General features: G+C 54.9%; 1 protein-coding gene across 2 annotated transcripts; it reads right to left on the minus strand.

The window, feature by feature from the left end:
- Window positions 1-861: 861 nt before the first annotated feature.
- SLC25A42 (solute carrier family 25 member 42) lies at window positions 862-26,406 on the minus strand. 2 transcript variants are annotated; one of them, XM_082382990.1, is made up of 9 exons: window positions 26,056-26,117; window positions 14,819-14,981; window positions 13,001-13,115; window positions 8,550-8,655; window positions 6,860-6,885; window positions 6,004-6,170; window positions 5,491-5,607; window positions 4,847-4,998; window positions 862-3,216 (listed from the first exon to the last, which is right to left on the minus strand). In XM_082382990.1, the coding sequence occupies exons 3-9, from the start codon at window positions 13,079-13,081 to the stop codon at window positions 2,909-2,911; spliced, it is 957 nt and encodes a 318-aa protein (XP_082239116.1). In that variant the 5' UTR covers window positions 13,082-13,115; window positions 14,819-14,981; window positions 26,056-26,117; the 3' UTR covers window positions 862-2,908. The 2 variants fall into 2 exon arrangements, with proteins under 2 accessions (XP_082239116.1, XP_082239115.1); XM_082382989.1 differs by lacking the exon at window positions 14,819-14,981 and having other exon boundaries at window positions 26,056-26,406.
- Between the last annotated feature and the right edge of the window lie 704 nt (window positions 26,407-27,110).

A 27,110-nucleotide genomic window follows, 5' to 3' on the forward strand; every position in this document is an offset into this window, starting at 1 on the left:
CAGGTGCACACGCGGCACATGCGCTCACCCGGCCCCGCCTACCCCGGGCACGCAGAGGCTCCCACTGGCGGTCTCTGGCTGGGTGGCCCCTGCAAGTTATTCCAGACGATGGGCTGCAGGTGAAGCGAGTCTCAGTGGCCCCTGGGAGACCTCTGGTGGCCTCATCCTCCTGCCCCTGCGGACAGTGACACTCACGCCTGAAGCCTCAGCCAGTCATGGAGCAGACACAGGGCTGGGGAGAAACCATGGGACTTTGGGGCAGTGCTTCCTGAGTAGCACACGGTCCATCCCGACTGACGTCCCCAGAGGGACAAGTGTGTGTGCACAGGATCTCTCTGGAAGGAGACACGAGAAACTGGTAATGGGAGACATCCCTGCAAAGGGAACTGGGAGGTAGACCTACTTTTCATGGTAAACTCTTTGTGCAGTTTGCATTTTCTAGCCAATCATTTAACAGTCCAAAGAGCAATTACATTATAAAAAAAAAAGTTTATTCAAAAATCTGTCGATGGGGCTTCCCTGGTGGTGCAGTGGTTAAGAATCCGCCTGCCAAAACAGGGGACACGGGTTTGAGCCCTGGTCCGGGAAGATCCCACATGCCGCGGAGCAACTAAGCCTGTGCGCCACAACTACTGAGCCTGCGTGCTGCAACTACTGAAGCCCACGTGCCTAGAGCCCGCGCACCGCAACGAAGAGTAGCCCCCGCTCGCTGCAACTAGGGAAAGCCCACACGAAGCGACGAAGACCCAACACAGACAAAAAAAAAAAAAAAAAAATCTGTCGAAATAACTTCAACCCTGTTTTTGGTTCATGGGGGGTGAGGGTCGAGGGTCAGAGCCGAAGAAGAGACATGGGCGGGAGAAAAAGTCATTTTAATTTTTATTAAATATACTCTCTTGTCACAAATCTTTAAAATATATAAACATTATATATAAACAAAGTGTCTTCATGGCGTCAAAATGTAACTCCAAATCAGGCCAGGCAATCAGTGAGAGGGGTGACTGCCGAGGGTGCAGGTCCGGCTGTGTGCAGGGCTGGGGGGGTCGGGGGCGGTGCTGCCGAGGCTCGCTTGGCTGGGAGCCACCCTGGGGAGGCACACTGGGGCCGGCAACCCTGGGGGACCCTCCCCGCTCCTGCCCAGCCTGCAGCTCAGAGGAGGGTGCTGCCTAACCACCCATTTGGTCTCACCCGCCCGGGGTGGACCGCCAGTCCCTGCTGTTCTCGCCTGGGGGCCCTCACGTTCCCATCCTGTCTCCCTGTGAGGGACGCCCCTGCCTCTCCTGAGCACTGGGCAAGGCTGGGGGAGAAGGTGGGTCGGATGCTTACCCCACAGGACAGCCATCACAGGCTGCTTGGGCCCCCGGGAATGAGAGTCTGGGGACAAGACTGGGGCTGGCTGATGGAAACATGCAGGAAGGACAGAAAGAGGGGTCTTCACACCCACGGGACTAAGGCAAGAAAAACAGAAATAGGACAGAATGAAGGGAGGAAATGAAAATCACAATTGGAAATGCATGTGTGGCAGCTAAGATACCCTCTCAAACCCTTTCACACATCGTGGCTACTGAGCCCACTGTGAAAACCTACCCTCTGGTGGTCCTGGTCCTGGAACCAGATTGGACTGGTCAGGGTGTACTGTGTCTAGACCCAGGGCCAGCCAAATTGCAAAACAAAACCAAAAAAAGTCAAACTCCAAATGTCATTAGGAAACAGGTGTTTCCAAGTCCCTGTGATTCCCGGTGGGCCCTGGGGGGCCTCCTCTGTGAGACCAGCTCTCTGGGGTACCCTGACTCTTCCAAGCTTCCTGCCCCCAGGCCAGATGCTGTCTCGGGCTCTCACTTTGGGAGAATCAAGGAGGCCAGCTGCTTCCATGTACTCCATTCATGGGAAATCAGACAACCCCATGGGCCTTAAATTGTCCCATGTCCCAGCCAAGTAACTGCTCAGGTGGGGAGCCAGGGATGTGCCAGATGCCATGGGTCCCCCCCATGAGCCCCCATGCCTATGGGCAGAGGGTCAGGGCCTGAGGCCCAGCCTCCATTAGTGCAGCCAGTGGGGCGGGAATGAGAGCTTCCTGGCAACCCAGGCAGATGCTTCAAGCTGGGGCTCAGACCCAAACCCATGGCAATTCCTCAAACCCTGTTGCCCGGAGGAGGCGTGACCCTCCTGAGAACATTACGAACTGGGGCGTGGGGGGCACAACAGAGGGGAAGACCCAATCCCAGGGGCCCGGGATAGAGTCTGGGATCGGTGTAACACTCTTAGGAGAAGGCTGTGCCCAAGCTGTAGACTCTGGGGACAGACAAGGAGTCATGTTACCGGGGAAGTAGTGAAGGCAGGAAAGGCGGGGCAGGCAGGGTAGGGTGAGAGGCTGCATTTGCAGCCACAGCTGAGCAGGAGGCTGGTCTCACGGGGGACAGGGCAGGAGGGCAGGCCTCAGCCCCACACTCTCTGGGGCTCCCCCCGCCAGAGGACATAGACTCTGAACGGACATAGACTCGGAACAACAAGGGGCAGGCGGAGTCTGGCTCTGAGCCCAGGGGGGACCAGGTCACTAGAACCAGGAGCCTGTCCAAGGACACAGAACGCACCAGGAAGCAGTGCCGGCCACTCGTCACTCAGGGCGTTCATGGTAATACCTCCCGGGGCAGCCCCAGCCCTACTGAGGCGGGAAGAGGACAGCACGGGAGCTCCGGTCCCCCCGGTCCCAACAATGCACTTCGAGGGCCACTGGCTTTCCCCTCAGACCTGTACGTACTGAGCCCAGGCCCCCCAGCTTGTTCCACAAGGCGCATCTGCGCACCTCCTGGGTGGAACCCGGCGCGCCCTTGCTCGCTGGGCTCAGAAACAGAAGGGGTCAGCGGTCCACCGCGAACTGAAGCTCGAGAGCAGCCGACCCCACTGGCCCCTAGCTCTGCAAGTGCCGCAGCAGGATCTGCATGAGGTCAAAGGTGGTGAAGCTGATGCCCACAGCGATGGGACCCTTGAGCCAGTTCATGCTCAGGCCCTTGTAGAGGCCGTGCACCACGCCCTCCTCCCGCATGATGGTGTGCATCGTGCGCACGATGGAGGTGCGCTGGTGGCCCGTGACGCCGGCCGTCTGCATGCGCCGCCGCACCACGTCCAGCGGGTAGGAGGCCGACTGCCCGATGAGGCCCGCGCAGGCCCCGAAGATCATGCGCTCAAAGGGGTAGGGCTGCGGGCGGCCGCTGTACTCTGCAGGGGGAGGGGTGGGAGGGGCTGTGAGAGCGATGGGAGGGGGCACACTGGCACCCACCCGTGCACCCCTGCGCCCCACGCTCACATGCGCCGGCAGTGTCACAGCTGCATTTCAGGACCTGACCGGCTCTCCTGGGCCTTCCCACCCAGGCCATGGCTTCCCTACTTCCTCACCTACTGGTCCCTCATTTTTAATCAAATTTGAGAGATAAAAGATTTTTAGAAGACAGAAAAGCACAAAGAATCATATAACCAAGTCCTAAGACCAAGAACGAGCTCACACCCAGTCACTCTTGTTTCTCATCTAGTAAAGAAAGAAAACATCACTCAGTGGGAAGCAGCCGCATAGCACAGGGAGATCAGCTTGGTGCTTTGTGTCCACCTAGAGGGGTGGGATAGGGAGGGTGGGAGGGAGACGCAAGAGGGAGGGGATATGGGGATATATGTATGCATGTAGCTGATTCAGTTTGTTATACAGCAGAAACTAACTCACCATTGTAAAGCAATTATACTCCAATAAAGATGTTAAAAAAAAAAAAAACTGGAAAAAAAAAAAAAAGAAAACATCACTCATGTCCGGAACCCTCTCCACGGCCCAGCCTGCCTGACAGGCGCCCTCCCCTGGGTGCTGTGAAGACGGGTGGGCTGGAGGGAGGAAGGGGCAGCAAGGGATCAACAGGGGTTCTTTAAAAATGTGTTGTAAATTGGAAACTAGGAATTAAAAACAGGGAGATGCCCTATTCACTCAGCAGATTGGCAAAACATTAAGGAACCTGCCAGCAGCACCACTAGGGGTGAGAAGGGGGCAGGGCGCCACGGGCAAGCGCAGTCACTGGAAGAGCAGAGGGTGGAGAGTAAAACCAAAAAAACGGGGTCTCACATCCACACAAGGAGAGGATCTCTTGATGTCAGCTGATCACAGAAAACCCACAAATGGCCTCACGGCGCCCCAACGGGGGACCCTCCCCCACCTCCACTGCTAAAAGGATGGGTCAGAGCTGCGCTACCCGGAAGTGCAGGAGGTGACCGCTCACTCACTTCCCATGACCAGGAAACAGCACAAGGCTTGTTCCCGCTACACAAAAGCGCAGGTAGAAGGGTTTCCAACGGAGGTGAGGGGTGGAGCCCCACCCCTAATAAGGAGGCTCAGGGGAGTGGGGCTGGGGGTTCTGGACAAGGGATCTCAGCTTTACCTGGACTGTTTTCCTTCTTTAACAAAAAACATCCTGGAGCAAATAAGGCAGTTTGTTAATGACTCATCAGACCGGGCGGTGGCAGGTATGGGTGGGGTTACAATGTTCTTTGTACTTTTCTAGTTTCTCAAAATTACCAAAACACACGAGGGCACTTCCCCTCCTTCTAGGTTTTACCCGTAGGCGTGTGTGCACACCAGGGGCCTCCAGCCCTCTGGGTGACACTCTGGACTTCACAAGGTTGCTCTCAAAATGAAGCATTAAAGGTCAGGAGTCCAGCTTCCCCGGGGCTGGCCTGATATGTGTCTTCTCCTGATCCAGACCCTGGGCCCCCGGCCTGCCCCTCCCAGGGGAGTCCTAGTGCCCCCCTGCCTCCACCCGCCTCCAGCTCTGCGTGACCCGCGGAGGCGCCGCCCTGGCTCCACACTCCTGACCTCTGTGCAGGCTCTTGAGCGTCTCGTAGGTGAAGAAGCTCAGGCCGGCGTAGGGAATGACCCCCAGCACGGTGGGAATGAAGCCGTGGTAGAGCGTCTTCAGCCCCTCTTCTCGGGAGATGCGGATGAAGACGTGAAAGATGTTGCTATACCTGCAGGACAGAGTGGGGCGGGGAGGGGGGGAGGCCTCAATTCACTAATTCTCGCCTCTTCCCACGTCAGCGGGGACAGGCCTGGATGCTGACAGACAGAACCTCACAGAAGTTCTGGCATTCGAGGGGGCCATGCACGCCCAAGGCCATACGCCACCTTCACCACTGGGATCACTCTGCCGTGCTCAGCGCTTGGCTGTGTCTGACTCCACATGAACACTTCGGGTTTGATGGAAGCAGAAACTGATCCCCAAGCTAAGAGACCCGATTATGGCCTTTCTGGAACAGCTGCGGAGCCGCACACCTGGCCCGCCCTGCGGTACCCGGGGGGAGGTGTAGGTAGCAGAACCTCAGCACAGCTCTGTCTGCAGCTGGATGTGGAGGCCCAGACCCAAACCCCAGGGGCCCAGTGAAGGGAGCCCACCCGGGGACCCCACTAGACACAGAGCCCCCGCTGCCGGTGAAAACGTCGCCGTGCGTGGTAGGACTCACATTTCCTTTGGGGTCACGGCCATCCGTGCCCTGACCAGGTCCAGGGGGTAGGTCAGCGAAGCGGCCGTCGTTCCGGCCAGTGCACCCGCGAGGAGGCGGGGCCAAGGGGGCAGGGCTCTGAAAGAGGGTGGGGAGAAGGTCAGACGCCAACGCCCGGGGCGCCCACAGGTCTGGGGGGGAGGGATGGAGGAACGGGCACTGGCTGCAAGGAAGCCAGGCGAGTTGAAGCTGGTGGAGCGGGGAAGAGTCTCTGGGTGGATGCCATATTGAAGTCCCCCTGGCTGCCTCGCCTTTCCCCCTCCTCGTAGGAATGAATGAACAACGAGCACCTTCCCTACCCGCTCTGGGGCATAGGTAGGATCAGTGGCCGTCCTGGGACTTAGGTTCTGAGGGGAGACCGGATAAACAAGAGAAGTTCTGACACGGTGAGCAGGTGGAAGACAGGAGAACAGGGTGATGTAATAGCGCTGAGAGGGGTTTTTTTCTATTGGGGGGGCGGGGGGGAGGGCTCACTCTCCGCGGAAGCCGTAGTAGCTGCCCAGTAGGCGCTTGTACTCCTCGTGCGCGCTGAACTGGATGGCGGCGTAGGGCACCACGCGCACCATGGTGGCCGAGTTTCCGCGCCACAGGCTGAGGAAGCCTTCGTTGAGGTAGGTGAAGTAGAGGACCCGGAAGGCCTCCTGCGGGGAAGGCAGGGGAAAGGGGCAATGTCAGTGCCCTCCGCCTCCGCCTGAGCAGTGCCTTTGCTGCCAGAGCGCTGGACCTCCCTGCCCGCCTTATGTTGCCCAGCCCTGCGCCTGGGGGGAGCCATCGTCCCCCTCCCCCGCATTCTCTGAGCTCTGCGCTAGGACCCCCGCACGCCCAGCCCCAGTCCTCCGGCCCTCGGAATTGGAAAGCGAGCCAGGGGGAACCAGGCTTGCAAAGCAGGCTTAGAGCCCCACAGAGGGTGTTTTGTTGGCGTCTGGTAGTCTAGCTTTTTAAAATATTCTCCTTTTCCTTTATTAAGAAGGTAACACCTGCTCCGTGTTTAAAAATAAATCAAATACGACAACTGTGAGTTTAGACTGTCAAGTCCCCTCACCGCTACCCCAAGGATAGGGGGGTCTCCCGTCAATTCCCAGGGTGGGCTGTGTCCAGGCAGAGCTCAGGGTGCAGACGGGTGGCCTTGGCCCTGGTGCCTGGCAGGGGAGGCCTTGGTCACCCGGCGGCCCTGGAGCTGGCCTGGGGCGGGGTTGGGGGAGAACCAATGGGAAAAAGCACCTTGAAAAACGTTTCCCCAACCTCTACCACCCTCCTCCTCTGCCGCTGCCAGCCCAGCAGGGCGGAGGTGAAGGTCCTAGAGCCGGGGGTCCTTGACCTAGTGGCTCACCTTGGCAGAAAATCTTTTTGAGGACACTGGAAAAAAACAAAACACAACAGAGAGTGTGAGATATGAAGGACGGGACCCCCCCCACCCCAGTCTGCATGACCCCCTTCGCAGGGGTCTGGTCTGAGCATGGGGAGTGAGAGCCTCCCCTGGGAATGCCCCCTCCCCCGCCACAAGGGCTGAGGTGGGGGCCTCCGCAGCAGAGTCAGCCTCCTCCCAGGAGCCTCCTTACCGCCCCCGGCCCACATCCAGGCCCCTCTGCACACCGGCTTCTCCCCAGGAAGGGGAGCCCAGCTGCCACCTGACCCCCAGGACAGTGAGGATCTCTGTAGGGGCCTGTGGGAGGACGCACCCTGCCGGGCTTGACACCCAGCAGTCCCCACCCCTGCTGGACCCCAGTTCTGCCAGACCCCTTTGGGGGAGGCATCCCAGCCACCAGCCATGCGGGGGTCAGCCGAGGGGCTCTGGCTCCTGCAGGACAAGGCCACGGGGGTGTCTGACATCTGCGGCCTGCCCTCTCTTCTCCACGGCCTGCCCTCTCTTCTCCACGGCCTGGCCCAGGCAGCCCTAACGCCCACTCTCCCGCCCTCCAGGGCTGCCTGGCTCACCCCCCCATCCCCCGCTTCCCAAGGGTCGGCTGCGTTCCCAGGATAGCCTTGCGCTCCCATCTGCATGGACGTATGCACACCACCTGCCTTCGGAGTTACACCCAGCTCCCTGTGGGGCGCTACACTGAGCATTTGTTCCAGGAACAACACAGCTGCCTGGGCGTGTGTGTGTGTGTGTGTGTGTGTGTGTGTGTGTGTGTGTGGTGGTGGGGAAGGGAGGTGTGCTCAGCTGCATGCCCGTCCTTTCCCACGTCAGCTCGCTCCTCCTCCCCCTCCTCCTCAGGGAGGAGGTTGATATCAACGCTCCTGTTATATGGATGAGGAAACTGAGGCCCAGAGAGGCTAAGGGACCAGCTTGAGCAAGTGCGAGGGGCCTGGCACGAGTCTGCAGTCCTCTCCTCCTAAAGAGCTGAGGGGGAGGGCGTCCCAGGTTGTGACCGTCCTCCTTCCCGGCACCCCTCACGCACTGGCCACCATCTGCAGGACAGAAAGGCCTCATCTTCAGGGGACCTTGTGCCTGCTCAACCCTAAGAAGGGAGGGAGATGGATTCTTGAACTGTGTCCTCCCCAGAGATATATCCACGTCCTCACCCCCCGCACCTGTGAACACGACCTTAACTGGAAACAGAGTCTTTGCAGATATAATTAAACTGAGGTCATACTAGAGGAGGGTGGGCCCTAATCCAGTGACATGGGTCCTTATAAGAGGAGAGGACCCAGACACAGAGGGGAAGGCAGAGACTGGGGGGAAGCGGCCACAAGCCAAGAATGCCTGGAGCCACCAGAAGCTGGAAGAGGTAAGGAAATGTCCACCCTCAGGGCCCCAGCAGGAACCAATCCTAGAGACACCTTGAATTTGGACTTTTGGCCTCCAGAAAGTGGGAGAATAAATTCATGTTGTTCTAAGCTGCCTCGTTTGTGGTACTTTGTGACGCCAGTCCTAAACACTAACAGACTTTCTAAGTGCATTCTACAGAGGCATTTTAAAAACCACTTTGCAGAGCAGTCTGGGGGGCCGCGGAGGAGGAGGAGGATTGCTTGGCAGCTTCTCTATCACATGGGATAGATGGACAGGCAGCGTTTACCTTGGAAGATTATTTTGGTTCGGTCCAGGGGAGCTACCGCCGTTTTGGCAAGAGCGCCAGCCAGGGCCCCTGACAGGAGGGAGCTAAGAACTTGCCTGTGATCACTCTGCAAGAAAACACACGAACACGCGGTCTGTCATCAGGGAGAGGAGGCGGCTCTTCTGCTCGGGAAAGTTTCCTGAGCGTCTTCCTTCTCCCCCTGGTCCAGGGCTGACAGACACACAGTGGCCAGAGTGACACAGCCCTGCTAGGCCCTGAGCATGCCGGGCACGGGCTGAGCCATGGTGGGTCCAGCAGCCACAAAGCCTGGTGGGACACAGTGAAAACCTCCTGGGCCACAGGGACCAACCATGACATGAGAGGTCATGCACTGGCTGGGCTGTCCCGTGAGGTTCCCAGTTCTCGGAGACAGCCTACGACGGGACGAACTCCAAACATAAGCGTCCCCCCTGACCTGTCCTGTTTTCAAGCCTTGGTTCCACCCACCACCTGTGTGTGAGGGGCTCTCCCATTGCAGTGTTTCAGGGTAAATGTTCCTGGTGGTCTGGGGAGTGGGTGGGGCGTATTAGGCAAGCAGACCCTGACTGTTCAGCGTGTCTCCTTTCCACAACTTTCTATCAGGACTTCAGGGGCTGGCTGGCATCTGTGGCTCTTCATCCAGCCAAGGCAAGGGCGATGGTGATAGATGTGGCTGACCAGCACTGTGCACTCCTGTGGCCAGCCCCAGAGCCAGTGCTTGCCCAAGTCTTCCTGCGGCTCCCCGAGCCCCGGCTCCAACGGCCCTCCTTCCCTAGAGGCCCAGGGAGCCCGGAGTTGTCACACAGGAAGCCACCTGCTCATCGGGTTGGAGTCTCCATCCCCTCTGCTGACTCAGTCACAGAACTTTCTGGAAGTGTTCTTCTGGACATGCCCCACATGTCCTCAGTCTGCAGCGCGCAAGGATGGTGAGGAGCAGGTAGCTCAGTGACCCCGGGAATCTGTGAAGTCCACTCAGAGCAGGCGCCCTCAGGGGCCTGGAGACACATGGAGCGGGGCAGGGGTACGTACAAGCCTTCACCACTCCCCGCACGGGGCTGCCAGGCCACGGCGGGAGCCAGGCATGAACTCATCAGACAAATGTGTGAAGAATCACCAATCTGGGACGGGCTATGAGGAGGGGGCTCGGGGCTCCAGGAGAATGTGGGGTGAGGGGTAAGGGACCGAGGTTGAAGGATGAGGTACACCTAACTGCAGGGTGTGTGTGTGTGTGTGTGTGTGTGTGTGTGTGCGCGTGCGCGCGTGTGACACTCTTAGAGGGGGATGAACGCAACACTCAGAGGCCCCAGTGAGAAGGAGTGGGGGGCCCTGGGGGACCACAAGGAGGGCAGGGTGGCTGACACAGGGAAAGGGAGGGGCACAGGGAAGAGAGAAGAGACAAAAGGTGGGTGGGGCTGGACCCCACAGAGTGTGAGGGCCTGACGAAGAGGCTGGTCTTTGCCTAAAGAGAAATGGAGAAGTGTGGAAGGTGAACAGCCTATTTTAACTGGAATCAGAGAAGAGGCAGCTCCTGTGAAACCCAGGATGGAGATGGCAGAGGTTGGAACCAGGGGAGGCTGTGAGGGGGGCGGGATGAAGGGGCATGTGGGGGGTACAACTGGTAGCCTGGGTCCCAGTGGGCATGGTGGAGTCCAGGGCTACGCCCCAAGTTTGCTCAGCTCAGCAGGTGGCTCATGGGGAAGGGCTGGGTCTGTCCACACTCCTGGCCTGAGTCTGGGCTCAGCGCTCCCTTCACCAGCCCAGCCGACCTCTCGCTAAAAGAACAGAATCCCGTAGCAGTGTTTTCCCCTCTCAGTTTCTGAGGCCGAGCGTCACCATGGGGTTCCATCTTCTTGCTTCACAGAGGCCTGTCACTGGGGACCCCTGCCTTTTCTGGGTCACACAGCAAGGCTCTCGTCCTTTGGTCCCATTGGCTTTGAGGGGTGTGGACATCTGATGCCAGAAGGCTCAGTGGTGTTCCTGGCACCAGCTCCGAGGCCCTCTGCCTCAGTCTCCTCTCTGTGAGTGAATGTGGTGACAGCTGACCTCGAGCCACCGTGAGCAGAGGGAATGCCCTACGGGGAGTCCCTGTGCTCTGTGGGCACCAGAAGTGGAGCCGATGTGTCCCTTCATCTCCTTCACCAGGTTACTTCCTGTGCAACCTGTGGTTCTTACAATCACAAAGCCAGCTCTGCACATGGGGAACACACATCCTTAAACCCTAACTCTCAACGTGGCGCTCCAGGGACACGCTGTGAGCCCACTTCACATGCTTAGTGGAGGAGGCTGCTGCTGCCTTCGGCAGACGCTCCCACTGACTTTTTTTTTTTTTTTAAAGAGGCATCGGGGCAGCACATAGCTTATTTATTTATTTATTTACTTACGGCTGCGTTGGGTCTTCACTGCTGTGCGCGGGCTCTCTCTAGTTGATGAGAGCGGGGGCTACTTTTCATTGTGGTGTGCGTGCTTCTCACTATGGTGGCTTCTCTTGTTGTGGAGCACGGGCCCTAGAGTGCGCAGGCTTCAGCAGTTGTGGTACGTGGGCTCAGTAGTTGTGGCTCGCGGGCTCTAGAGCACAGGCTCAGTAGTTGTGGTACACGGGCTTAATTGCTCCGCGGCATGTGGGATCTTCCTGGACCAGGGCTTGAACCCGTGTGCCCTGCATTGGCAGGCGGATTCTTAACCACTGCGCCACCGGGGAAGTCCCCACTGACCTTTTTTTTTTTTTTTTTTTTTTTTTTTAGTTTTATTTTTTTGGCTGTGTTGGGTCTTTGTTACTGCACATGGGCTTTCTCTAGTTGCAGCGAACGGGGGCTACTCTTCATTGCAGTGCACGGGCTTCTCACTGTGGTGGCTTCTCTTGTTGCAGAGCACGGGCTCTAGGTATGCGGGCTCAGTAGTTGTGGCACACAGGCTTACTTGATCTGCGGCATGTGGGATCTTCCTGGCCCGGGGCTCGAAGCCGTGTCCCCTGCACTGGCAGGCGGATTCTTAACCACTGCGCCACCAGGGAAGCCCCCCCCCCCCCCACTGACTCTTAAATGACCACAGCTGGCTTATTCTTTAAAGAGCTTGGTTGGCATAGGCATCACTGAATGGTCAAAGTCTCCATACCCATCATACGGAGAGATCCTGCAAATGAAAAAGGAGGCAGGCAGCCTGACGGAGAGGAAACAGGTGATCCACAGATGGGATCCACACCAGCGGTGAACATCACAAGAAGATGCCCGGCTCCTTAACCAAAGAAATGGGACTTCGCAGAGTGAGCTCCCTGCACTGGGCTGGCCAAGCAGGCCAAGACTGACGTGGGTTGTGTCAGCCAGCGCAGAGGTAAACCGGCGCTGTGTGTGTCCCAGTGCACGCCAAGCACAGGGGCCTTTGCTGGGCATGTCCGCTTGGCAGGATCCATCGGGCCCGGGGAGGGAAAGCCACGTCTCCCTCACACTCTGCCACGAAGTTCACTAAACTGTGAGGGATGGGTGCCTGCTCTGGGGCTTGCCCCCCGCCGCCCCCAGCATGGTGACGGTGGCCCCGAGAATCAGTCCTCCTGCCCGCCTGGCGTTCCACAGGGAGACTTGGAATTTGGGGAAAGGTCAGGAGGGCCAGAGGATGATGCTGCTTCAGGCTTTGAGCCCATGGACTTTGAGAACTGCCTGCGGGTGCCTGAGCCAGCCTGGCAGTGAAGGTGGGTTAGTCCATGTTCTAGGTTCAGCTGGGAGAACTTCTACCAGCTTCTATGGTGAACAAGCACAGGGCTGATCCAATTTCTTTTCTTTTCTCATTTTCTTAAATATTTACTTATTTATTTATTTGGTCACGCCAGGTCTTAGTTGCAGCGGGTAGGCTCCCACAGGTGCAGCTCACGGGCTCCTTAGTTGCAGCACATGGGCTCCTTAGTTGTGGCATGTGAACTCTTAGTTGCAGCATGCATGTGGGACCTAGTTCCCTGAACAGGGATCGAACCTGGGTCCCCTGCATTGGGAGCGCATGGAGTCTTAACCACCGCGCCACCAGGGAAGTCCCTGATCCAATTTCTTTATGAGGGAATAAGGCTTTTGTCTTCAGTTGAAGGGCGTAATCAGAGATGAATTTCAGAGCTGAGGGTAAACTCCTCCCTGGAGCGAGGAGTTCCCCTGCAGCCCACCCCACCTTTGGCTAATTCTTCTGTGTTGGCAAATCTGAGTGAGAAAAGGGGCTCAAGGACACCTTCGACATCCCAGCCAAATTTGGGCGAGGTTTTGGCTTCTTGCCAAGTGGTAGGGCAGCTGGATCCACAGCACAAATGGAGCTATAAAAATGGAATAGGAGGCGGCCTGCATCACCCCCTCACCCCCCCAGCCTCGCCCTCAGCGTGTTAGGGGGTTATTTGTAATGGGGTTCGAGTACAGAAGAGGGACTGGGTGAGAATGTCCAATGAGGGGGGCCAGGATACTTGCCTTTGAAGACACATGAGCGGGCAGGACGGGCTCGGCATCCTCACGCAAACGCACCACGCCTTCCTTCACACCATTACCCATTCCAGGCCTGCTCAGGACGGCGGGAGACTCAGTCCTGGGGAGCAAGAAGGGACGAGGTGAGAATCTGGCCTCCTCCACCAGCCTGGGGCCTCTGATTCATCCTCAAGTGGCCCGATGCCAGCACTGCCCCAGTGGCACGCTTCTCCTAACCTGGCTTCTGTCTCTCTGCAGGATGAAGACACCCGAACCTGCATCTGGATGCAACAGTCCCCTGACCTGATTGCTTAATCATTCACAAAAGCTCTTCTCATCAGCTCTTTTATTTCATCCTCACAAATGGGCCTCTGAGTCCTCTGTTTTTTTAACCTAGTACCAACCCCCCAGATTGGCTCAGAGAGGTTAAGCTGACATCGAGGTCACACAGCAGGAGGCAGAGGCCTGGCAGGGTGTAGGGTGTGGAGGCTGGAGGGCTCCACCTGCCCTGGAGCCCAATGCCCTCTGGGCTTATGCCAGCTTGGACCTGAGACTCCGTCCACAGAAATACTTTTCGAAAATTAATCTTTGTCCTACTGTGTGGCTGCCTGCCCTTTGCGGACAAGTTATAGTAAAGTGTCCTAATACTTGAGGATTCCTCCCTGGAAACCTGTGAGCAGATAAGTTAGGGGGTCCCCGGAGAAAGAGAACCAGGAATGGCTCTCTTGACATAAGAGAAGCCATTTTGGCCTAAGCCATTTTGTGAGCTAAGCCTGGCAGCAATGCCTGCCCTTGAACAGGTCTCGGTAATTAATGATCTAAAGCGAACAAAGGAATGCAGGAACAGAGAAAAGGCAGTCAGACAGTAGTGCAGTGATAAAGCGGAGTCCTAGTTTCTCCTCAAGGATAGACATAATAATAAATATATCTTTGAGTTCTTTGGGAACTAAGGCCCCCACCCAGGTGGAGGGTGGAATGATGTTGACCCTCTTGACTTCAATCAACTAAAGCTTGTACTCTGTGGACCTTTGCCCCAATTCTATGCTGAATTCTCCTCTGTTCAAGCCCTTTCATGAATATGCATGTACCCTGAGCTTAAAACTTCCCCAATTTTTTTTTAATTAATTAATTAATTTATTTATGGCTGTGTTGGGTCTTCATTTCTGTGCGAGGGTTTTCTCTAGTTGCGGCAAGCGGGGGCCACTCTTCATCGCGGTGCGCGGGCCTCTCACTATCGCGGCCTCCCTTGTTGCCGGAGCACAGGCTCCAGACACGCAGGCTCAGTAATTGTGGCTCACGGGCCCAGTTGCTCCGCGGCATGTGGGATCTTCCCAGACCAGGGCTCGAACCCGTGTCCCCTGCATTGGCAGGCAGATTCTGAACCACTGCGCCACCAGGGAAGCCCAAAACTTCCCCAATTTTGCTGTTCGGGGAGACACTGCTTTGGGAAAGGTCCCCAGTGTTCCCCTTAATTGCTGTTCGGGGAGACACTGCTTTGGGAAAGGTCCCCGGTGTTCCCCTTACTTGCTGAAAGTCATAATAAATCCTTCCTTCTCCCCTCCCCATCTTTGGCTTGGTTGTGTCTATTGGCTTGACACCCACCAAGAGATGAACCCAGTTTTCAGGTAACACAGGCTCGTGTCCAAATTTCCTCTTATGAAAGAATGTTTTTTCCTCTTGTAAGGACACCAGCCCTATTGGATCGGGGTCCACCCTAACAACCTCAAGTAATACATGCTTCCTTCTCCCCATCTTTGACTTAGTTGTGTCTATTTGCTTGACACCCACCAAGACGTGAACCCAGTTTTCAGATAACAAACCTACCTTCAACCTCCTAGTGCAGGAGCACTCAGAGCTCAGCCAACCACAGGGAGGGGACCAGGAGGAAAAAAGGATGAAGGACTGGCGTCGCGGAGATGCCACTGGGCACCGGTATGCTTGGAGGTATCCCTTGCTTTAAAATCACCCAATGAATCAATATGCTTTCCTGTAAAATGATGCAAATGAGGCAGATGCCCCCCTGAGCCAGCTCTGGAAGCCCCTCCTGCCCTCCAGGTCCTCCCAGGCACCTGCTGGTACGGAACATCCTAGGAAGCTCAAGCAGGATTCTGTTCCAAGTGGCCTCTGCCGCTGTTTCCTACCTAAAATGGTCCCTGGCTTGGGGATGAACAGCTGCTTCTAAGACGGGGCCAGAAACTCAACGATGAGCCTGGACCACCCTGAGGTGCCAGGCAGGAACCAAAGTCAAGGGGACTGTGAAAATGGGACACAAAGGCAAATCAAAGAGCTCCTAGTGGCCAAAGTAGGAATACTGTGAGCAAAAAAATCAATAAAGCAGTGTTGTGTGTTTTTTGTTTTTTTTTTTGGCTGCACCAAGGCATGAGGGATCTCAGTTCCCCAACCAGGGATCAAACCCGTGCCCCCTGCAGTGGAAGCATGGAGTCTTAACCACTGGACCACCAGGGAAGTCCCAGAAGTGTTGGATTGTAACCCAAAGGGTAAAATAAATAGCCAAGAGTCCACATGGATATAAATAAATGATTGAATAAATAAATAAATGGGGGAGAAGAGACAAATCTCCCAGGCAGAAGAATCCTAAATAAGTTACGCAGATGCTCAGTGCTGGAGGAAGGGAAGCGTCAGCACGACCCCTTAGGTGTGGGCCACGTGGCAACTTCCTTCCAAAGGGCACAGCACAGAAAGGGGGGAAGGGAGTAACTTTACAGTGAGGACACCTGACAGACACCACCTCAGCCACGTGATCAAGGTCAACACCGCAGTGATAAGTCACACTGACGGCACGTGCCCTGGACACATGTGTGATGAGAAAGGCACTTCCCCTCTGAGGTCCTCCTCTCCAAAGCCCAGTCCAACCATGAGAAAAACACCAGACAAATCCCAACCAAGGGCCAAGGGCCATAGGACACCTGACCAGTTCTCATCAAAACCGTCAAGGTTGTCGAAACCAAGAAAGTCTGAGAAACTATCTTAGCCCAGAGGAGCCTAAAGAGATGTGACGACTAAAGGTAACGTGAGGATGCTGGGACAGAAAAAGCACATTAGGGAAACACTAAGGAAATGTGAATAAACAATGGACTTCAGTTAATAATAATGTATCAGTATTTGTACATCAGTTGTGACAAATGTACCATACCAAAGGAAGATGTTATTAACACGGGAAACGGGGTGTGTGCGGTGGAGGGGAACTCTGTATTACTTTTGCAATTTTTCTATAAACCTAAAACTGCTCACAGACAAACAAACAAAGAGAAACTAGGCCTTAGGGATCTTTTCCAGCCAGTGGCTGGGGTATCAGTCTGTGGAGGACACTGTGACTCTAGCACCCTCCATGCGTCCGGCTGCTGCTCAGTGTCACCCCCAACATGATGGACCGCGGGGGACTGTCCTCACACCTGGGCACCCGGATGCAGATGGTGCAGCCTTTCTTTGTTTCTTCTCGCTGCGCTTCGCAGCATGTGGGATCTTAGTTCCCCGACCAGGGATCGAACCCGTGCCCCCTGTGCCCCCTGCAGTGGAAGTGCGGAGTCCTAACCACTGGACCGCCAGGGAATTCCCGGTGCGGCCTTTGTTAGGTCTGGGTAGGCGTGGTGAATGTGGACTCGTTCTGCAAAACTGCCCTCCTGAGAAAGGATCCAGCCCTTTAGTCCCAGCCTCATACAGTCTAGAGTCTGAGCACTCGCCTCCCTCCCTCCCTCTGACTCCTGCTCCAAGCTCCCCAGGAGGAAACAGTTTCCCCAGGCAGGCGGTGCAGGCTCAGGCCCAGGCTGCTAGTGTTGCCCTCTGAACCATTCTTCAACCCCTGGCCCGGGCCCAGGGCCTGCCCTGGGAGCTCTGCAGACGGCTCAGACAGGGCCTCTGTGTGGTGGACACAAACAGAAACAAAGGCACCACACAAATCAGTGCAGACCTACAAGAGCGTGTCACTACAGGTGACGGAGCGCCAAGGCTGAGTCACGGGAAAGCACCTGCAGGGGGCTGAACGGTGGCCCCCCCCCCCCAAGACATGTCTCCCTGGAATCTGTGAATGTGGCATTATTTGAAAAAAGTGTTCACAGATATAATTAAGGTAAAGATCTGGAGATCCTTACCCTGAATGAGGGTAGGTCCTAACAACAATGACAAGTGATCTGATAAGAGACAGAAAAACAGACACAGGCAGGGAGGCTGTGTTTAGACAGAGGCAGAAATTGGAATGATACACACAAGCCACAAGCCAAGGAACACATGGAGCATAAAAGCTGGAAGAGACAAGGAAGAATCTTCCCCTAGAGCCTTAGGAGTGGCTCTACAGGAGGATTAATTTGGGATTTCTGACCTCCAGAACTGTGAGAGAATAAACTTCTGTTGTCTTAAGACAGTTTGTGGTGATTTGTTACAGCGGCCAAAGGAAACTAGGATCCTTTTTGGCGGAGAAGCTGGGGTGCCTCAGGCCCCCCAATCCCAAGCAGAAGGGGCAGCCAGAGTCTGCAAGCTGCTTCTGCCAGGGCCCAGTGCCGCCAGGAAGCTCCCCAGGATTGCAGGGCGGAGAGAAGGAGATTCCTGTCCTGGGGCAGTGGCTGGTGGTGGGTGGGGTCGGGGGGAGGTCTCAAGCTTTTGCCTCTTAGGCCAAAGGCTATTTTCCTAGGAAGTAAAGAGCTCTTTGCCCTTTCATAAACAAAAACAAAAAAACTCAAGACAAAGGCAAAGAAACAGCCGGGTCACTGGGAAGGAAAAAAAAAAACTTAAAAACATGACAGGTATCAGACTGCACTCATAATGAGAAAAGTGGGTTTAACCTTTGGTGGGGGGCTGTTGGCATGTGTGGGGACAGTAATGCAACTGGTACATGAGACTGAGGCAGGTTGCGGGGAGCATCTCTCTGCAGGTGATTTGGCAGACGCCTTGGAATGTGTGCTGTGCCCCCAGACAGGTGAGCATGAAGCCTCGTGGGCCAGTAAGGCCACAGCCAGGTGCTGGTCCCAGTGAAGGTATGAAGGTCTGGATGGGAAGCTATGGGGGAGCGAGGAGAGGGGGACAGGGAGAATGTGTGACCTAAGCCCTCACAGGAGGACGCCACCCAGCCTGTCACTAATGAGTGAACCTACCTGAACCCTGGTGGGAGGCTGTCCAGATGCAAAGACTGGAAGCAGACCAGGTGTTTATAGAGTGCTGTCAGCAGTGATGGGGGGCTTCCCTGGTGGCTCAGTGGTTAAGAATTTGCCTGCCAATGCAGGGGACACGGGTTCAAGCCCTGGTCCAGGAAGATCCCACAGGCCGCAGAGCAACTAAGCCCGTGCGCCACAACTACTGAGCCTGCGCTCTAGAGCCCGTGAGTCACAACTACTGAGCCCGTGAGCCACAACTACTGAGCCCGTGAGCCACAACTACTGAGCCCGCATGCCGCAACTACTGAAGCCCACGTGCCTAGAGCCCGTGCTCCGCAACAAGAGAAGCCACCGCAATGAGAAGCCCGCGCACCGCAATGAAGAGTAGCTCTCGCTTGCCGCAACTAGAGAAAGCCCGCGCACAGCAACGAAGACCCAACGCAGCCAAAAATAAAAAATAAATAAAAATAAATAAATTAATTTAAAAAAAAACAGTGATGGGGACTCGCCATACAGGGGAGGAGACAAGGGCATGGAGGGAGCCTGACTGTGGATGTACATACTTTCCAGCAGTTGGCATTTTGCCTCCCCCCACTCACCTCTTCAAGAATAACAGAGGACACAACCCACGTGTGGCTGACCCAACCCCCGCTGTGCCCTTCCCAGGTCAGAGCCCCTCCCCCTGCACTCAGGCACCCCCGCCATGCCCCCTATTGGCTTCCTTCCCCCAAACTGCCACAAGGTTCTGAATTTACCCCCCAACCTGCCCCGAGAGGCCTCCCTCACTGAACTGGGGTTCCCAATGCCCACACAGCATCCATACTCAGGACAGTTGCCAGGCTCCCTCTGCCACCAGCGTGGGGTCACCGTGCCTGGGACTTCTCCGCGTCCAGCCCCCCAGGTCGGGCCCCCTTATCTGTGCCCAAGAACATGGGCTCTTTTGGGTGTTGTCTGGAGTCCATCATTGGTCAGATGGTGACCAACAGCCCACGTGGCTGAGGGTGAGGCCCAGAGTATATGGCGGGTGGCCTCAGAGGGCACTTGAAACTCCGAGGCCGGAGCCCCCTCCCTCCCGACTTCCTCCAGCCCCTGCGGCCCCTGCTGCCTCCCTCTCTCCAGGGCAAGAGGCCTGGGCTCTGCACCAAGGCAGGCAACTGGGCCAGATGGTTTCTTCACATTCTTTTGTTTCTATTGTACCTCGTCCCTTCTGTTGTTGCCAGTAATAGCGAATTTCTTTTTTTTTTTAATTATTTTTATTTATTTATTATTATTTTTTGGCTGCGTTGGGTCTTCGTTGCGGCATGGGCTTTCTCTAGTTGAGGCGAGCGGGGGCTGCTTTTCTCTGCGGTGCGCAGGCTTCTCATTGCGGTGGCTTCTCTTGTTGCAAAGCACGGGCTCTAGGCAGGTGAGCTTCGGTAGTTGTGGCACGAGGGCTCAGTAGTTGTGGCTAGCGGGCTCTAGCGCACAGGCTCAGTAGTTGTGGTGCACAGGCTTAGCTGCTCCGCGGCATGTGGAATCTTCCTGGACCGGGGCTCGAACCCGTGTCCCCTGCATTGGCAGGCGGATTCTTAACCACTGCGCCACCAGGGAAGTCCCTCTTCTTCTGTTTTTGTTTTTTCACCCCGCTCTGCACAGCATGCGATGCAGGATCTTAGCTCCCCGACCAGGGATCGAACCCGTGTCCCCTGCAGTGGAAGCGTGGAGTCCTAACCACTGGACCACAAGGGAAGTCCCTGGCACATTTCATCTTGTAAGTTGCAAAACCACTGACAAGGTAGGTCTCCCATTCTGGTCCTCATCTCACAGTCGGGGAGGCACAGGCGGTCAGAGGTTCTAAGCTTGGGTCTACTATCATGGCTTGCCCACAGCGGCCCGGCCTCGATGTGAGGCCCTCTTCCACATCTCTCACCAGCACCACGGACCAGGTCCTTCAACCCAATCCCCTCTCAGGACCCTCTCGTGTTCCCCAGCCCCTCGGCCTTCCCTTGGGTCCCACAAAATCCAGGCTTGTTAGTTGCCTCTGCTCATAATACTTCGTCACCTAGCTAACTCCTTGCTGGCTTTCAGGTCTCCGGAAGCCTTCCCGGCCCCCTGAATTAGCACCTCCAGCCTCTGCTCAGGACCAATCAATTACAGAGCCCCAATCACTTGGGGAAGGTCTGAGCCACAACCATGTTCCGTACCCTTCTGAGCCAGTGTTTCTGCCTCCTCCACACCTGTCCCTGACCCTGGCACACAGATATTTAGAGATTGTAGAAAAATAGTATTGTTAAGGCTTCAAGTTTGTTCCACTCCAGGAGGCCGTGCTGGTGCTGGCATTCCAGGATGCCGTATAAAACGTCCGTGTCTTACAGTGGCTGGAAGCACGGTGCTATGGGTGAGTTGTTTGAAGGAGGACAGGGATCTGGATTCAGGACAATCTAGGTCTGTCCTAGCTTCCCCATGTTCTCCCTATGTATCTTCGGGCAAAGGTCCCCTGAAGCCTCGGTCACCTTTCTGTAAAACTGGGATGATCTAGGACCAAGCTCACAGCCTGGTAAGCATGTGCCAAAGGGTGGCAGAGAGCAAAATGAAGACATAATGTTCACTTGTCTGGGTGCTTGCTAGCTCTGAGCAGATGCCCCCATCTTCCAGCAGGAAGGCAGGTGAGTGAGGGAGCCCACAGGGGCTGCGCATATGGGCCATCTGGAGGGGCTGAGAAGTGTGCCCCGACCCTGCTGGCCTTGTCTTGTCTGAAATAGCAGAGGTTGCTGGACAAGCACCTTCTTCAATAATGCCCTGACAAGAATGCTGGCTTCACAGCTGTAGGGGTTACATGAGGTCTTCCGAAGTTCATGTCCACCCAGGACCTCAGGAAGTGACTTTATTTGGAATAGGGTCTTTCAGGTATAATTAGTTAAGGATATCAAGATGAGATCACCCTGGGGACTTCCCTAGTGGTCCAGTGGCTAAGACTCTGTGCTCCCAATGCAGGGGGCCCGCGTTCGATCCCTGGTCAGGGAATTAGATCCCGCATGCCGCAACTAAAAGACCCTGCATGCCACAGCTAAAAGATCCTGCATGCCGCAACAAAGATCCCATGTGCTGCAACTAAGACCCTGTGCAGCCAAAATAAATAAATAAATAAATAAATAAATAAATAAATAAATAAATAAAAAAAAAGACGAGATCATCTTGGATTTGGTGGACCCTAAATCCAATGATGGGTGTCCTTATAAGAGGTCACAAACACACACACACACACACACACACACACACCCAGGGAAGAAGGCCATGTGAAGATGGAGGTGGAGATTAGGGTGATGGGGCCAACAAGCCAAGGAACTCAAGGACTGCCTCTGGCAGCCACCAGAGACGGGGAAAGATTCTCCTTCAGGAGCCCCAGTAGGAACCAACCCTGCTGTCTTAGTCAGTTCTGGCTGCTGTGACAAAACACCACAGGCTGGGTGGCTTATAAGCAATAGAAATATATTTCTCACGGTTCCAGAGGCTGGGAAGTCTAAGGCCAAGGGGCCAGCAGCTTTGGTGTCTGTTCAGAATGCTCTTCCTGATTCACGCTCTTCCTGATTCACAGACGGTGGCCTCTCTGTGTCCTCACATAGCACAAGGAGCAAGGGGGTTCTCTTGGGCCTCCTTTATAAAGCCATTAATCCCATTCATGAGGGCTCCACCCTCATAACCGAATCATCTCCCAAAACCCCACCTCCTAATACCATCACACTGGGGATTAAGTTTCAACACATGAATTTTAGGGAAGACACAAGCCTTCAGTCTATAGCACCGGCCAACACCTTGATTTTGGACTTCTGAACTCCACAACAGGGACAGAATAAACTTCTGTTGTTTTAAGCCACCCAGCTTGGGGTTATTTGTTATGGAAGCCCCAGGAAACTAATACAGCAAGAGTCTGAGACCAAGCCCCCCAAGTGTGTACTGTCCCTCGGCTAGTGACCTGCCCATGACCCCGAGGTCACTGCACCTCTCTCTGGACCTCACAAGTTGCCCAGCTGGCAGAACTTCAACAGAAAACCTGGCTTCTCCTGATCTTTGTTGAGACCCTGGAACCCAAGCACTCAGCTGCAGCAAAAGGTATTCAGTGAAGAAAACAAATGTTGACAAGCATATTTTTAAAATAGCACAGGTATTACTCAGCCATAAAAAGAAACGAAATTGAGTTATTTGTAGTGAGGTGGATGGACCTAGAGTCTGTCATACAGAGTGAAGTAAGTCAGAAAGAGAAAAACAAATACAGTATGCTAACACATATATATGGAATCTAAGAAAAAAAAAAAAAAAGGTCATGAAGAACCTAGTGGCAAGACGGAAATAAAGACACAGACCTACTAGAGAATGGACTTGAGGATATGGGGAGGGGGAAGGGTAAGCTGGGACAAAGTGAGAGAGTGGCATGGACATATATACACTACCAAACGTAAAATAGATAGCTAGTGGGAAGCAACCACATAGCACAGGGAGATCAGCTCGGTGCTTTGTGACCACCTAGAGGGGTGGGATAGGGAGGGTGGGAGGGAGGGAGATGCAAGAGGGAAGAGATATGGGAACATATGTATATGTATAACTGATTCACTTTGTTATAAAGCAGAAACTAACAAACTATTGTAAAGCAATTATACTCCAATAAAGATGTTAAAAAAAAAAAATAGCACAGGGACCAGGGAGGGGCCACTGGGGGAACATTCTACTTCTTAAACTGGGTGGTGGTTTCGTTATTCTTTCTACCATCTTTCTTTTCATGCACACATTACATACTTTTATTATTAAGAAGTATTTCACACTTAAAATAAAAAATACAATGCATTTTTTAAAAAGCTGGCTTGCAAAACCCAAACAAGCTAATAGCTCTGATCATCTCAATATTCTTCTAATGTCTAATTGCCAAAATAGAAGAAAAGAACAAAAAAGCAGGATGACACATGGGAAAAGGCCTGCCCTCAGTCTGATGACGCCCTCCACCTGGCACCAATAGTGGGAAATCACCGACAACTCAAGAAAATCTCAAGACAACTTCTCAAATAGATATAACATCTGATTTGTCTCAATCTCATGTGACACCTTCATTCTTTTGCCGGATCCCGATGCTTAAAAAAAAAAAAAAAAAAAAGAGCAACAGCCAATATCTCAGACCTCCCCTCCTGGGACTCCAGGCAACGCCTGCATCTCCTTCTCTAGAAGGACCGCCTCCCCTCCACCCCAACCCCCAAGGTTTCCTTCAGAGCTCTGCAGAGGAGGGACTCAAATATTTCTTGGACTGAACTTTAGACTCTGGAAGAGAAACAGAAATCTAATGTTTAATCACCACCCCCATGGGCCAGAACACCTCAGAGACAAGATAGGAAGACTGGAGAGACCAGAACACTTGATAATAACCGTCCTGGCCGCTGGGGGAGGAAACAGGCATTCCAACTTCATAGCTGAGAGAATACTGATGACAGCACAGCCTCCACGGAGGAACATTAACCATTTAAATGGACATGCCCTTTGGCCTGGCCACTCCTAGGAAGTTGCTGCAGTTGGATGTTAAACTCCATGAAGACAGAGAGGTTTCCACGCATCTGTGCACTGCTGGAGCCCCACACACCTTTACTACATATTTGCTCATGCAAAATTCTATCTATTCATTGCAGTTGGGTTTGTAAAAGCAAAATACCAGCAACAACTTCAACAGCCATCAGTAAGGGACTCGTTATAAAATCACTCACCCTTTTGATAAAATTTGATACAAATTTACCAGTGGTTTAAAAGGGGTGGTGAGGGGGAATATGCACATCTTCCCCACAGCCATAGACTATCTCTGGAAGGGAACATTATCATACATGAGAAACTATTAACAATGAGGGCCTCCAGAGTGGGATGGGGAACCAGCATGGGGAGACCTGCCTGTTTTTTACTGTTACGCCTTTTTGTACTGTTTGATTTTATTTATTTATTTTTTTACCATGTACATCAATGACCTTGTCAAGGTTTATTCATATATTTGCACGTGTGTGTGTGTGTATATATAATATATGCATGTACATACGCATATATAAAATGTGTGCATGTGTATATATGTACATCTATATATATGCATATACATACACACACATTTTAAATGACTCCTCTTGAATTTGGACAGAAAACCCCAATGGCTTCAGTTTCCACTGAAGCCGATGGTGACAAGACCCTCCAGAACATTCCAGCACCATCTTTGCAGGGAGAGACAGGAGAGGGATAAGAAGTACTATGCAAGCGTTACAGGAAACGGCATGTTATTGCTTTTTTAACAGTAAAGCCACCAGCCTCTTTCCACACTGCACACTTGCAAATCACCCTCCAGGGAACTTGAAAAGTTCCAGAAAAATCTTTATCCCCAGCACCATGCCAGGCTCCAGTTTTGCAGTTTGTGTCTAAGCGGCTGAAACATTAGCTCTCTCACTCTGAAGAGTGTTGCCTTACTCTCTCAGTTTATCAGCTTTAAGGCCTCAGGAGCTCTCCCAGGTCAGTGAGGGGCCTCAGTCTGTAAGAGCTGGGCCAGAGGGTGGAAGCCCAGCAAACCCCACCACCACCCCAGGAGACCCTACCAGCTGGGCCGGCGGCACCCTAGGCGTTGAAGTCCAGCTGCAACAGGGCCCCCGTCTCCACCAGCCCCAGGGCTCTGAGACACGTGTTCAGAAAGCAACCAGGGGCTGCCCCTTCCAGCTCAGGCTTTCCAGACCCAGTCAAAGACAGGACTCCTGAGGAACAGCTGCAGGGAGGGTGGGGCTCCCCTCCTCCCCTCCTCCCCTCCCCTCCCCTCCCCTCCCATGCTAACCCCTAAGAGATAAACACAACAGATGGGCAAAAGTGGGGGAGGTCCGCAGAGAAGGGTCAGCAGCAATGCTCAGGAAGGGGTGAGCAATGCCACCCCAATTCAAATCGCTTTAGGTTTGTTGCTGGTAAAATGGAGATAATTCCGGTTTTGCCTGGCCCATGGGATTATTCTAAGCCCGGAAATCACTTTACAGACCGTCATAAGTGAAAAGATAACATCTGCGTGGGCTTTTCTTTGGGGGGTGGGTGGAGGTTGCAGTGATCCTGAGATAGCAAGGCTTGGGTGAATGTTGGAAAACCTGGATTACAGAGGGGGCACAAACACAGGTGCATGTGGAAGAAAGTATGGGTAGGTGCACAGACTGGGGGTGTTCGAGTCAGAGGGGGCTGTCAGGGGTACTGGGAAGGCGTGTGCTTGTGTGGAGGGAGTACCTGAGGGCGCTTACCCAGATTACTTAAGGTGGGGGGCAGTGAGAGGGGCCCAGACTTGGTTGTGAGAAAAGCTAGCGAGGGGATAGGAACAAGCACAGACGTGAGTGGGGGGCGGTGAGTTTGGGGTCACAGGCTCAGGTGTTGGGTGTGGAGGTGCAGGCCCAGGTGTGGTGGCGCGGGGGCCGGGGGTGGGGTGTGTGTGTGAGGACGCCCTGTGGTGTGGGGCTGTCATCGAGGGAAAGTCTCAAGCGACGTGTCGGTGGGTGTTCATGAGCGGGGGCGCGGTGTCAGGTGTGTGAGGGGGAATATAAGTGCGGGCACAGAGTCAGGTGCTTGTAGGGGTGCAGAGTCAACTGTGCGGGGCGCCTGGGGGCGCGGCCCCAGGGGTGCGGAGGGTGTCGGCGAGGCGGACAGTCTCAGGTGTACGAGGGGAGATGTCAGCGAGAAGGTATGTGGTGTCAGGTATGTGTGGGCTGACGGAGAGAGGCTCCGATCCGGCTGTGGGAGCCCCAAGGGGGCACCAGACTAGCGGTGTTGGGGGCGGGGGGGGGGTAGGCTTTAACCTCTCCCAGTCCCCGCGATGCTGCTGTCACGCCCCGCCTCGTCCGCCCCCGCCCCGGGCCCATGACAGCAATGGGCCTCGCCCTAGATCGGCCCGAGGGGCGCGGGCCCCCTCGACGCCTGCGCCGCCCCGCGCCCCGCGTGCCCCCTCACCGACTGGGACGTGTCGCTGAAGCCGCTGCCGCCGCCACCTCCAGCCGCCACAGCCCCGCCTCGCGCACCCTCCGCGCGCGCCGCGGGAGGGGTCCACGCCGTACTGCGATTGGCTGCGTGCTGGCCAACCATCTCTGGAGACAGCTGAGATTGGTAGACATGAAGCGGACGGGCAGCTCCTGAAGCCAATCACTGAGGAGTAGAGGCGGGGCTATCGGGAGACACAGTGGGTCCCCAGGGTGGTCCTGCGGGGCGCGAGGTGCTGGGAGGCTAGGGCCTAGAGGAGGGCGAAGATTAGAGCTTTGGAAGAAGACGGGCATCCCTGGTGACCAATCGCTGCGGAGTAAGGGCGGGGCTCCGAAGAAGCTGGCGCTACTGGCGCAAGAGGAACGGAGGGCGTAGCCCGGAGAGCGACGGAGATTGGCTGCGAAGCTAAAGACGGGCAGGGCCGGCGGCCAATCGTAGGGGCCGTGCGCCCTGGACAAGACCTGGAGCAAACGAGGTGCAGAGTTTGGCCCTGAGCGCGGTGCCCGGACGTGGCCTCGGGGGTCACGCGCAGGGTCCCCTGAGGCTGTGGCGAAGTCAGACCCTCGGGCCACCCAGCGCAGAAGCAGGACCTCCAACTTGGGCCCTGAGCTTGGCCATCACGTCTGAAGGACTCGTGGATAATTCTTCATCTCCTCACTACCCGCTGTTCCCCTGCAAATGATACGGAGAGGGCAGAGACTCGCTGGAGGTCACTCAGCTGCAGCTCCGGGTAGTGCGAACACGTGGAAATAGGTGGAATCCTACTCACGCACTTTGTGATTTTCTGGAAATGTTTGACTTCTCCGAGTTCAAGCTTTCTCCTCCACAGGATCAAATGACCTCCCTATCGGGGCCACCTTCCTGCTAAACCTTTGGTGAATTAACCGAATCCTAACCACAAGCCCATGAGGTCAAAGAGACCACTGGCCCCATTTTACAGAAATCAGAGCACAGATAGGTCAAGTTCCTTGCCCCTGGTCGCACTGCAGGTCAGCAGGCCCAAAGTAGCCTGCTTTTTGGAAAAGGGG

This window comes from Balaenoptera borealis (assembly GCF_965194805.1).
Source record: "Balaenoptera borealis genome assembly, chromosome: 2".
NCBI lineage: Eukaryota > Metazoa > Chordata > Mammalia > Artiodactyla > Balaenopteridae > Balaenoptera > Balaenoptera borealis.

What these genes read in the sequence shown, in the direction of transcription:
- SLC25A42 (XM_082382989.1), bottom strand. Translation starts at nt 26,375, where the DNA reads ATGCCCGTCTTCTTCCAAAGCTCTAATCTTCGCCCTCCTCTAGGCCCT. An exon ending in AACCAAAATAATCTTCCAAG is followed by an intron (nt 6,886 to 8,549) that starts GTAAACGCTGCC and finishes GTTTTTTTCCAG; the next exon opens with TGTCCTCAAAAAGATTTTCT. An exon ending in GCTCAAGAGCCTGCACAGAG is followed by an intron (nt 3,217 to 4,846) that starts GTCAGGAGTGTG and finishes CTCCCCCTGCAG; the next exon opens with AGTACAGCGGCCGCCCGCAG.